Below are 12,594 nucleotides of genomic sequence, written 5' to 3'. Positions count from 1 at the left end.
CCTACTCCGTACTCTGCACACCCTAAAATCAGTGCACCAAGCTCCCCCTGCTCCTGGAACAGGTGAAAGGGGAGAATGCTGCCATTTTCTCCCAATTCTGTTAGTTCTCAGGTAAACGGATCATCTTGAAATTTTAAAACTTTTACTTCTGAAATAATTCAGACTTAAAAGTAGCAAGAAGAGTACAAAGAATTCTTATATTTTTTTCACTCAACCTCCTCAAGTGTTAATATTTTACCATGTTTATCATCTCTATATTTTCCTGAACTATTTTAGAATATGTTGCAGACAATGTCCTTTATCTCTAAATATTTCAGTGTGTCCTTCCTAAAAACAAAGGCATTTTCTTCTATGATCACAGTACAATTATCAAAAACAAAAATTATTTAATCTAGAAACTTATTCAAAATGTGTTAACTGTTCCATGTGTGTCCTTTATAGCAAAAAAAAAAAAAAAATTTCTGGTCCAGGATTCAACCTAGGATCACATGTTGCATGTAGCTGTCATGTTTCTTTGGTCTCTTTCTCTTCAATCTGAAACAATTCTGCAGTCTTTCATGACATTGACATTTTTGAAGAGCATAGGCCAATTATTTTGTAGAATGTCATTGAGTTTGGGTCTCTCTGATATTTCCTCATGATTAGATTCAAATTGTGCACCCTGGGGGGCAGGAATACCACAAAAGTGGTGTTACATCCTTCTCAGAGCATCACATTAGGAGGTGCGTGATACCTAGTTGTCCCATGACTGGTGATGTTAACTTTGATCACTTTTAGGTGTTTCTATTTTCCCTCTTTAGTAATAAGGTCTTGTGAGAAGACACTTTGAGATCATGTAAATATAGTGATAACCAACATTTTTTTTAAACATTAGCCACCTCTGTGGTCCAACTAATTCTCCATTTACTTGGGAAAATGCTTAAGGTCTATTAATAGGTAATGAAACAGCTAATTGTGCAACTTTTCCAAATGTAATGGTCTGTTACCATTCTACCTTACCTCCTTCTCTCATGCATACAAAGAAAGAAACCTAGGATGCTATTTTTAAAAGAACATAATAAAATATCTAATATCATTCCTTATTCATCAGATGAGAAAGCTGAGGCCCGAACAGGCTAAGTGACTTGCCTGGGGTCAGACAGCTACTCAGTAGCAGACCTGAAAATAATTAAGCGCTCACTGTAGAGCAAGAAAGGCAAAAGTCAGTTCAGTGCCCTTCAAATACACAAGCCCTAGGGGTACACCCGCAGCAGTCTAAGGCACGTTTTCTGCGACCGTTTTTGGAAAGTAATGGGATTCTTACACAGATCCACAGAACAGGGCAGAACGTCGTCCACGGAGCCACTGGAGTTTCTAGGGAAGCACAGCGGCTCACTGCTGTGCCTGAGTGCTTTGTTCTCTTCCTCCCTCTCTTCATCTCTCTTGGAAACACTCAAGTCATTGCGGAGCCCTAGGAAAGAGCCTTGCTTGCAATGGGCTCCTCACCTACAAATGCTACACGCTCCTTGCCCAATACTCTGGATATCTGTTTAATTCTAATTTGTGTCTTTATATATGTTATTTTGCAATTGCATGAGGTAGGCCTGTCATAATCTTACCATATTTTACAAACTTGAGAAGAGTTTTAATTCTCCCAAGAACATCCAAACCTAGACTAATACAGAAGCAAGCAGCCTCTTCTACGATTCCCTGGGACTTTCTTTTCCAAGGTGACTATATGGCATGTAAGAGAAAAATAATAATAAATCGCAGGTTTCAGGAGTTGGAACTCCAATCTCAGCCTCCACCCAGAACACAGCGTGGTCCTAGGCTTTGGCTTGCCTGCTCTGCTTCCCCCATTGCTTAGAAGCAATGAAGATGCCATGCCCTGTCCTGTATCCCAAGGTACTACTTCTTCATAAAAGTTATTCTGAGATGGTATTTAGCAGCACACCCAAAGCTATGAACCAGAGGTAAGGACTCTAAAGACATCCCACACAATCTTTCCATACAGGATATGTAGAGTTTCCTCTTTACCACTTCCTGAGAGACACGTGCGTAAAAATTGAAGCAGTGTTTTAATTAAGGGTTAACCTTTAATCAGGACTTGGTATAAAATAAGCAAGGGGTATTTTAAAAAATCATAAAAGCAAAGATGTAAATTGCTATGAGTTAAAACTAGTAATTCAACAATTAGAAATACAGGGAAATGTTTGCTGTGTTAGAGGAGTGACTAGTAGTAGTAGGAAAGCAGCAGCTGTGGTAGAAGCGGTAGAATCAGCAGCAGCTGACTTTTATGGCGTGTTTACCATGTTACCAGCACTCTGCTAAATGCTTTAATGTATAGCACCTCATTCAACCCTCAAAATCATCATAGTGTGCTCATTTCATACGAAAGTCAGCAACAAGTAAATAAAACACTGGGATAATATACACTTGATCTAAGATTATAATCCTGCTGAATAATCTTGGAGTGTAGACCATCAAGAAATTATTGCTGACTGACATACCAGCACATGCCCTCACTTCTTTCTGGTCACTTTAGGAGTGAGATCTTCCCTGATCATCCTATATAAAAATATCAAACTCCTAACCCAGACTTGCCAGAGCTGCCTCATTAAAATATAAGCTCCATAAGGATAGAGACTCTGCTGAATCCCAGTACCTAGAACAGCGACTTTTCTGCGTTGGGTAATTATTATATGCTGAAGGAACGAATAACTGCATGTAGCTTGCATGGATGTTCAAAATCATGTTACTGGCCACGCTTTGAAAAAGAAAAAGAGCCTGTAACGCCATCCCTAGTGGCTAAACAAGTTTGAGCGCTGAATACTTGGTCAAACACTAGAAAAAAATTTAAAGTAGGCCACTTCATTCGTAGTTGACCAATATTCTCTGAGCACCCACATGTGCCAAGCACAGGAGTGCCTGAGAGTGACCACACAGTGAAATAGAGGGTTAAGAACCTTCCACTGACCGGGATACCGGCTCTCCCTGACTGCCGGTCCCTCTCACCCAGACTTCCTAAAACTAAGCGAACGACTCAGACGGGATTTTTAGTGTAACTGACCTCCTGGGCAACTTTATCTCCTGCTGCTGGGAAGGCAAAGTAAAAGAATTGAAAATTATACTTTTCGTATAGGGAAAAATGTCATAACCCTGGTAGGCTTTTAAGAAATTTGTAGAAAAAATTGTTTCTTAAGGGGAAGTTCCATTTTTGAATGAGCAAAACTTAGGGCCTATATGAGCGTCTAAGATAACTGGGTAACAGTGGGCTAAAAACACAGAAAGATAAATTTTAATGTGCTTACAGTTTCAACAAAAAGTGTGCTCTGACTACTTTCATTGCACAATCTTGTTCATTTATCACTGATCCTTGTGAAGAGAACAGCTATTAAGTTATTCAAATTGAAAAAAAAAATGTCAGTTGATGTGACAAAGTACTTGTATATTTACTTTATGGAAATGTTATGAAATTTTACTGGTGGTGTTAGTGCCCTGAGCGTTGCTTCCCTTTCAGTTTCTGCTTTTAGGGAAAAAAAGTTATATTACATGATGCAAATTCTTTTTTTTTCAAATACCTCTAGATATTCTTATTTGCTTAGGCTAAACCTTCTGAGGGTAATAAAATTGTATTCCTTTCTCCTCTAAAAAAGGTTTATGAAATTAAAATAAGGGGGTGAAATCACACTCTATTCATAGCATTTTTTCATCATAGTGTTCTCTTTACATGCTATATCTATTAACAGGAAGAGTATATGACAATAAATGGTGGCGAGAAAAAAGTTTTTGACTTGAACTCACACTCAAACTATAACATGCTTTCAGTTTGTGTGCTAATCTTATGTGATTATTTGTGGCACAGTGCTCATTCTGAAAGGAAGTGGCTAATGTTTACTTTTAACTATTGGCATCAGAGGAAACATGCTTTGAGCTATTTCAAAGTTCCGAAAGTAATCATTGAAATAGAATCTATAAGAGGACTTGCAGTGAAATAGAATCTATAAGAGGACTTGCAGTACAAGGTTAGATGGGAGAACTGTGCACCAGCCTTGCTTAAATACTGTTAAGCAAACAGGATTATGACCATAAACATGTATCAGTTAAAAAGAGTCTGGCTAATATAAAAGTCAGTGAAAAGTACAAAACTTACATATTAACATACCCTATATTTCTGATGGATTTAACACACACATGATTTTCAATTTGGCATGAAGAACTAAACCTAGGCATGTTCATAAACCTGTTGGTCCATCTGATTCTGCTTTGCTCCAGAAAAACTCCTTGTTAAATGCATCAGCATATTAATTGGTTCTATTTCAAAATCTGGAATGAAGATGTTTTAATGTTATCATGCCTTCGATCCTTAAGTGACAGCAAATTGTATTCTAAATTACAATACTCACAGCTGTTGCCTGCTCTATTACCCCTCTGTCCAGTTGAATGTTCTGGCTCCTTGTATGGAAACTGCAGAGTTGTATCCAAGGTTCTGAACCCTTCTTTAAGAGAGTGATGCTTGTAGTACTCCACAAGTTCCTTTAGGAAAAGAAGAACCAAACACATGAACTCCTTGACACATAATTATGTACAATAGAGGGATGATCAATTTCATGCTAAATTTTCCATAAGCCTGTGTTAGTGTGAGTAAACGATCATCTCTCCCTGCTACCTGGATGAGCATGACACCTAACTGGTAATTGTCCTTGCTACCCAGGCCATTTATAATGTGAGTTACCCCCTATTGCTGCTCTACATGCTGTTAGTCTTCAGTCAGTTGTAGTAAGTAAAGAGAAACCATACTAAACCTCAATTTCAGAGCAGTAATTATTGTTCTTATTTATGAAATACTTCCCTTTTTTTTTTGTTTAGAAAGGCAACAGCTGTTTTATGAATATATAGCAATTTCTAGCTTCCTGCATTTTCTTTCAACGCAAGCAGAAAAACAAACTCAATCCTAAATGTACTTTTCCATGGTAAACCAAAGTTGTTAAACCACAAATGCTACTTACTTGACATTGTTTCTGGCTTATGAGGAAGTGTTAGTGCCCTTCTCATAGCTGTCATCTGGTACTTACTAGAAGTCAATAATGTAGTTCTTTCCAATTTTCTCTTATACCTAATTTGCCCCCAATGCATCCAAGCCTAATATAATAACCACCCACCATCTTTCATACTAAAATTTCAGGAAATTTCTTTCGAGATGTTGGTTTCATAGGTTCTGCACAAATCTGAATCCCTCTACTTTAAACAGAAATTGGAAAATGATTAATTCATAATGGAAAAATGCATACTATCGTTAGATGAGTACTATAGACATTTCTTAGAAAAACCTGAAATGAAAATAAAAGCATAATCACTTTTAACCGAATTATTCAGTGCTTCTACTACAGCACTATTGTTTAAAACAAACAGTATAAAAGCAACTCATTTCTTTAAAAAACCACACTGTCATTGATTCAGTATCTCCATTCAATGGGTATGTTCAAAGTTACCCAAACAAATCAATCGGGCCAAAAATCACCCGAAAGAAGAGAAAGAGGATCATCAATGATTTATTTATTATTCTTGACCAAACTTGGATAAGTTGTGGAATGCATCGTGCGGGGAGTTCCAGGGGTCACAGAGATTTTGAAGATAAGGTTCCTAGGTGTCCTCACCCTTGAAGGAAAGTGAAGGATTATGGGAGTTCAAAGGCAAGAAAGAGAGCTTCCTTTTCTGAGTCCAGTGGGGAGGATGAGGGAAGAGTTCATGATGGAGGTAGCTTGGCTTAAATTGAAGAACATGTAAAATTTCAAAAGCCAGGAAGGAGGGAAGGATTATTTTAAGTAGAGCAGTCAGGCTGGGAACAGACACAAACATAACAAAGACCACGTTCATAAACTAAAAAGAGCCTGGTTTGGCTAAAGTACTGGATAAGGCAAATGGAGATTCTTCACCTTTCACATCTGGGGATAATAAACCATTTCACAGACTATAGCAAAGAATGTATAAAGTGCCTGGTACGTGTGAATAATCATGAGAGTTACCATGATCCCATGTGCCGGGCCATTTATATAGTTTCTTACAATCTTCAAACAAGAAACAAGAGATGGGCCTTTTCCCCCTGATGCTCAAGGCTCAGTGAGATTAATCAGCTTTGGGCAAGGTTGTATAACTGGTGTCTGGCTCCAAAGTTTGTGCTCTCAACTACATCGTATTATTAGCAAATAGTACCTGGCAAATGTAAATATGCAAAAAGTGAAGCAAAGGGAAGGAGCATTTTCTAAGTATCTATGGTATACCAGGAATTTGTTCTCTTAGACCCAAGATGCTATGGTTTTACACTTAAAAAATTTTTTTTCTTCCATCCTTTCTTCCTTGCTTGGGCCCAGATTATGGGTGCCTTTGATGAAGCAAAGGAATGTGGAACCTGACCAACTTAAAAAAAAAAAAGAAAAAAGTTAAAATATCAGAAGATTATATCCTCAAAATGACTTCACTGATCAGAATATGGCATTTATATTATGGTGATTTTAGCATGGTTTGCAAAGGCAAGGTCTGGAATTAAATTCTACTTAGAGACCAATATTATCATTTGATTTCTTTAAATGCAAAATTTTGTAAGGTCTCTGGAAGAACGGTACACTATTATCATTTGCATCAGCTACACTATATATATATATATATATATATATATATATATATATATATATATATAAAAAACAGTTCTCTTAGTCTTCTCATTTAAACTGAATGAAATGTGTTCTTTTCTTTAGCATAAATGTGAAAATAAACCTGAGAGTAATTATAAGCCAATAACTTTGAACTTCAATGTAATTTTGTTATAATATGAATTTTACGCATGATATCATGAATTAGTATGAATTAAGGTTTATGTGAAGTTGGCTAGAAACTACAGAATTATCATACTGAAAAGGACTTGGTCATCATTTAATACCTACCCACCTCCAAATTTTATGGAAGAAAAAAATGACTTTTCCAAGGCCTAGGGTCATGTGGCTTGGTAAACTGTAAAACACTTTTTTATCACTTCACTAAGCATGGAAGATATTTTAGTTCCATTTTTATAGTCTTATGAGGGTAAATCTTCCTACATGTTTCCAACTGGGTAGAATTAAATAGTGCCACGGTGGATCTCTTCCAACTTATGCCTTTCAGTATTTTAGTCTAATCCACCTCTGCTTTAGCAATCATTGACCTTCAAGTACTACAAGTAAATAAGAAGACTCTAAACAAAAGAAATTGCTAAGCTTTCCTTATCTCATACTGACACAGCGGTGTCAACAATTCAAGCCTCTCTGAAAAATAATGAGTGAGAGCCAGTCATTCCAATTACCAAGGAAACAGGCAGTGGAGATGATTTATAAACAGCATTTGGACATGGATTGTCTGGCATACATGAAAATTAGAACAAAATTAATGCCTTGTAATCTGGATACAGAAATTCATTTAGAATTTGGATTTAATGACTAAGAAAAACAAAGATTTTGATTAACCAAGCCATTGAAACCAGAGGGAAAAGGTTAGGTCATAACCACCTGAGGCCAATCTTCTTTTCGAGAAACTGGCTAATTTAAAACAAATTCTGGATTTCGTTTTCATTTTACATCCTTTCCAAATTAAATTTAACTCCAGGCCCTAATGAGTGTCATTAGGTAGATGAATATAACTTTACCAGCCATGATGGGAAGATACTGAACTAAAAAAACAACTCAGTGCATAGACTGTTATGTACTTATAATGGGAACTGTGTTATTTGACATCAACACGATGAAATGTAACCTCCTTGAGGTTGCATGATGCAGGTTCAGAGAAGCCCCTACGTTCCCAAGGTGCCAATCAACCCTCTCTCTTCTTCCAGAGGGGCTAGTTACTGAGATAGGAGCCATCCCTTCTGATCAGGTATCCATGTGGCATTTCCCAGTGGAGGGTCAAAGGACAGCACTATTGTGAGGTTCTCGGTACAGAGAGATTTACTAATTTGAAAGCTTTTTTGAACAGTTGAGTCCTTTTTGAATTCTGCAAAAACACAGTAACTTCTCATAGTGAGGACTCAATATAAATTTGTTCAACAAATGAACAGAAACAAAGAGGAGGAGGTAGGTCCAGACAACTTCAATGGTCTTTTCAGCAATGTTTACAGTGATTTTGTAAGATCTGACAGAAGTATTCATCTAAGGCTGAGATTTTTCAGCTCCTTGTCTGTCTTTTCACAATCATATCCTTTTGCCGAAGTTTTTTTTTGTTTTTCATTGTAGTTTTGCAGTTAATTCTTAATCCCCTCCCTTTAACCCTATGCACTATGTACTTCCTTACAAAAGATCCCCAGATATGGAGGAAAAAACATCCATGTGTCTCTTGTAGTGGCATTTCTGATGTTTTACACATACCATATAAGGGGAGCTTATTTTAGCTCTGTGACAACTACTTTTAATTCCCTTTCCAGAACATAACTGCAGAAACTTTTACTGCTCTCTGGTCCAAATTATTTGAATTCTGGGTCTTTATTGCTTATACTATAATAACAGCTTTTCATGCAGATAGGAACTTCAGGATCTATGTCCACTAATCCAGGTCATGCAGTATTTACTGGCTTTTCACATCTAACCTTAGAGGATGAGGAACTTTCTTGAGCTGAATCCAGGCGACAAAGAACTGAATTGATTGGCCCTTTCCAGTGACTATTCCTTTCATCCTCTTCGCTTATCTCCTGTGATGGAAGTCCCTTTTGTTGCTTTCAAAGTCATCAAGGCTGGTAGTCAGCTTTGGCCCTACAGCATTTTTTTTTTTAAAGTCTCATATTAACTATAATACCACGGAGCAGCCTCATTACCAACCACCCTAATTTCTTCAGGTGAGAGTCAAGCTGGTGTGTCTTGCAGCGATGTGGAGACTCCCTGTTCACGCTTTTATCATGTCTCAGCTGGGGCCGTTACTCATTATTTGTGCATCCACTTGCCACCTCCCTGCTAGGTTTTCCTTTAAGGAAGAACCTCCTCAGGTCCAGTTTTCTCTGTGCACAGCCTGCTTGTTCCAGCAGAACGTAACTCACTGCCAGCAGGGAGGATGCCTGGATCTTGGTTGCCAGTTTGACAAGGTTTACATTTTCCAGGACACAGTCTTGCTACCCATCCTTAGCTTTTGAATTGGGAATGTGATATTTATGTCCAGAGAGGTTTTCTTACTTTTCTTTCAACTCAAGAGGCTTCAATTTCTTTAAAATGCTGATTCCTGTCTTGAAGCAGTTCTAAATTTTTAGATAAGGCTTTCAAGCTGGCTTATTTTGTAAGGCTCTCTTACACTCAGTTTTAACTTTAATGTTAACATCTGCAAAGTGCTTTGAGATGTTTTCTGGAACGATGCAGTGTGTATCATTTGACTGATGGTTCAATCAGTGAGTGGTCCTTCCCAGTGTTACTCAAAGTACTTAGCAGAGTGTTACAAATGCATCTTATGTCCTGTCTCCAAATTCTTCATTATCTCAAGAAACTCTTGCAAACTTGAGAAACAGACTTGAGATCATTTTTCATGAAATAAGAACTTTCTTCTTTACTGTCAGCAATGCACATGTAATGACATATTGATATATGTATTGTTGATATGACATATACATACTATTCTTATGTGCTAAGTTTCACTTTTAAAAATCATCAGAATTAATAATCTTTATTTATTTGAAACAACTTGGTAACAACATACTGTTCAATTTAAATGTAAAATTCCTATGAAATATCACTGTCATGTGGTAAAAATGCCACCTTGTTAATGTTTAATTGTCCAAGGTAATGAAGGAGAACAGTAGTACAGATCACCTAAAATAGCAGAAAATACAAAAATGTTTTCCATTTGACAGTATATTTTGCATGAAATGAACCTAAATGTGAGCGGTATTTTACCAATTACAACTTTTTAATGTTATAACTTAAAATATTTTCCTCTGCCTGAATGAAGAGATAGAGGCAGAGGAAAGAAGAGAAGCATGTTAAAACTTTGCTGTGTCATTCAAACAAGGTAAAACACAAGTAACTGAAAGGTGATTGTTTTGAATGTGTCTATGGCTCTAAGAATCTTCTAGTGTGGACTCTGAAATATTATCTAAAACTTGTAAACTTAGTTTACAATGAAAAATATGTCTAGGGCAATATAAAACTTAACTAGAATTCTTACAATTAAAATTTTCAGGATTCTGCTGCAAAATTATGGTATGATTCTCTTTGAACAATGTTTCAGTGAGCAAAAATTCCAAGAAACTAGAATTAAACTGACCTTTCTAATAAGAGAAAAATAAGGACCACAGATTGAAAAGAACTAATCAATGCTTACCATTAAGCTTTTAAACTTTCTATTTTCTGCAATGTGAAAAAAGCCATCTCTTGTTAAAATCTTGATGTGCTTTGCTTCATTATTGTACCTGTGGGCAATGGATAACTTATGAATATAAATGTGTTTTTAATCAGTAGAAATCAATAATTACCAGAGGGCATGCCCCAATAACATTATAGGAATTAATTCTGAAGACAAAATATATACCTATGCCAATACACTGGTGACAGCTAATTAACAAAATATATTCACTAGATTGGTTGAAGATACAACCAATATTTGAAGTGAGATGGTGGAGTTGGGTTACATTTGATCAATCACTATGCCCAATTTATTTATAAGATCAATTTGGGAATATGGAAAAACAAAACAAAATCTAGTAATTTATAATTCTTAGGATTTACTAGAAACATACACACATCAAGTACAATGTTATGAAAGAAGTCTAGTATGCCAATTAGCAGCCTATATAACACTTAATACCATTTTTTCTAACAGATATTTTCAAGTATTAATGAACTGTCTGGAGAGATGATACATTATTTCTGCTGCAATTAGAACCTTGGTTTTCAGCTTCAGTGTTATATATGTCAGATGATCTATGCAATTATGAAAACAGGAAAGCTATTTCTGTAAAAGTACTTGTCCCACTTACTTAATGCTAATTGCATATTCTCCTGACTCTTTGGTCCTGTGCCTCACAAGGTAAGTACTATTTACCCTGTTAATAAGTTCAGTCTCTGCCTGCAATCTTTCCATTGCTCCAGCATACCTGTAAGAAACAAGGATGCAGAAAATTTGGGTAATGTACCTGGAAGAGAACAGAGGCTAAAAATATGTATCTGTTAGGATTTTAACTTAGTGGCAGATCTGAACTGTTTTTACTTCTGTACTAATTATAGTACTTCAAAAAAAATAATGCAGAAAAAAGTCCTTTAGATACGTCCAAACACAAATGCTCTACAAAGATTACAACAGTGAAGTGAATATTGCCTAACATACACTAAATATTTATCAAATAGATAAATGGGACAAAGAAAAGAATTAATAGGTATCGGGTTAGAGAGAGAGTTGTGGGAAATTTAGGGACAAGAAAGAAAAAGACTTGTAGGGAAGGGTTGCCCTGTGTAAGACACACACAGATACACATACACATATACACACATACACGCACTCCTCCAAAATTTCACCTTTGCTAGGTAAAACAGTATGAAACAAAATTTCCTTTGAGTATTGTTGTAAGAAAATTCAGAAACAATTTAAATTATTTTTAAATAATTATTTTTTGGATATAAGATTAATTCTTGTAGTCCACAATTTTGATAACCAATTTTCTTAAGAAACTGGTAGTAATGAATACAATTTTTAAAAGGTGGATATTTTCAAAACCAGAATTCAATTCTTCCTAAACTATACTGGTCTTAAGCATACCCACATCCCATAATGATAACAATAAAAGGCCCAAATTCAATGTTAAAATATTCTTTAATGACCCTTTGCATCAAATACAGGTTTAGCATTTATTGACAAAATATATCAGAGATTATGGGTAATAAAAGTTAAAGGAAAAACTTTTATGTTGAGATCAGCTATCTTTCAAATCAATATTCTAGAAAATTTTCTGATTCACATGTAGACTCATGTAACCCAGTGTAAATACCCACATTTAATCTATGCTAAATATTGGGTTGGCCAAAACGTTTGTTCGGTTAGTGAATACGTTCAATAAAATTCTTTGTGAAAATGAAAAATGTTTTATTTTTATTTAAAACCAAACGAACTTTTTGGCCAATCCAATATTTAAAATACACATGGTAGGCATTTGACAAGTTTGCAAAGGGAGGAGGACATGTGAGGTTTCCACCAAGTACAGAAGAAAAGCTGAGGGCATTTTATGTAGATGGTACCTTGGATTAAAGTTAGGATAACCACTGACTCATTACTACCTAGTATAATCTGACTCACATCTTCCTCTTCAATCTTATCTCTAACAAACCCCTTCTTTACTAGTCTCCAGGCTTCTTTCAGGTTCAAGAATTCTTAGAGTTTTGCATAGACTATATTCCTGTGTTGGAAATCTCTCACCCTCTGTCAACCCACATTCCTTCTCCTCCTTCAGGTTTAGAGAGTCTTTTCTGACCATCCCAGCTAAAGAACACTGTCCTGTATCTGTCCATTATTCTCATTACAGTATCCCTAATTTCCTTCATGGCATTTACGGCAATTAGCATATAGCATAAGCATTTTTATCAGAGTAACACATGAACATAGTTTTTAAAAGTCAAGTCATAC

At 36.1% G+C, this 12,594-nt stretch overlaps 1 protein-coding gene across 19 annotated transcripts in view; it reads right to left on the bottom strand.

Annotated features, from left to right (window-relative positions):
• Nucleotides 1-12,594, bottom strand: part of VAV3 (vav guanine nucleotide exchange factor 3) — a 513,627-nt gene that overhangs the window by 142,793 nt on the left and 358,240 nt on the right. For 9 of the 19 annotated variants that reach the window (XM_082383499.1, XM_082383500.1, XM_082383498.1 and 6 more), the window contains exons 23-25: nucleotides 10,958-11,074; nucleotides 10,303-10,390; nucleotides 4,386-4,515 (exon numbers count right to left, since the gene is read on the bottom strand). In XM_082383499.1, the coding sequence (XP_082239625.1) occupies nucleotides 4,386-4,515; nucleotides 10,303-10,390; nucleotides 10,958-11,074 (335 nt within the window). Of the gene's footprint in view, nucleotides 1-4,385; nucleotides 4,516-4,988; nucleotides 5,310-10,302; nucleotides 10,391-10,957; nucleotides 11,075-12,594 lie in introns of those variants that run through there. The other 10 variants (XM_082383488.1, XM_082383486.1, XM_082383487.1 and 7 more) reach the window with 4 other exon arrangements.

This window comes from Balaenoptera borealis (assembly GCF_965194805.1).
Source record: "Balaenoptera borealis genome assembly, chromosome: 1".
Classification (NCBI taxonomy): Eukaryota; Metazoa; Chordata; class Mammalia; order Artiodactyla; family Balaenopteridae; genus Balaenoptera; species Balaenoptera borealis.
The sequence above is the reverse complement of the archived record's forward strand: the minus strand, read 5'-3'. Positions and strand labels throughout refer to the sequence as shown.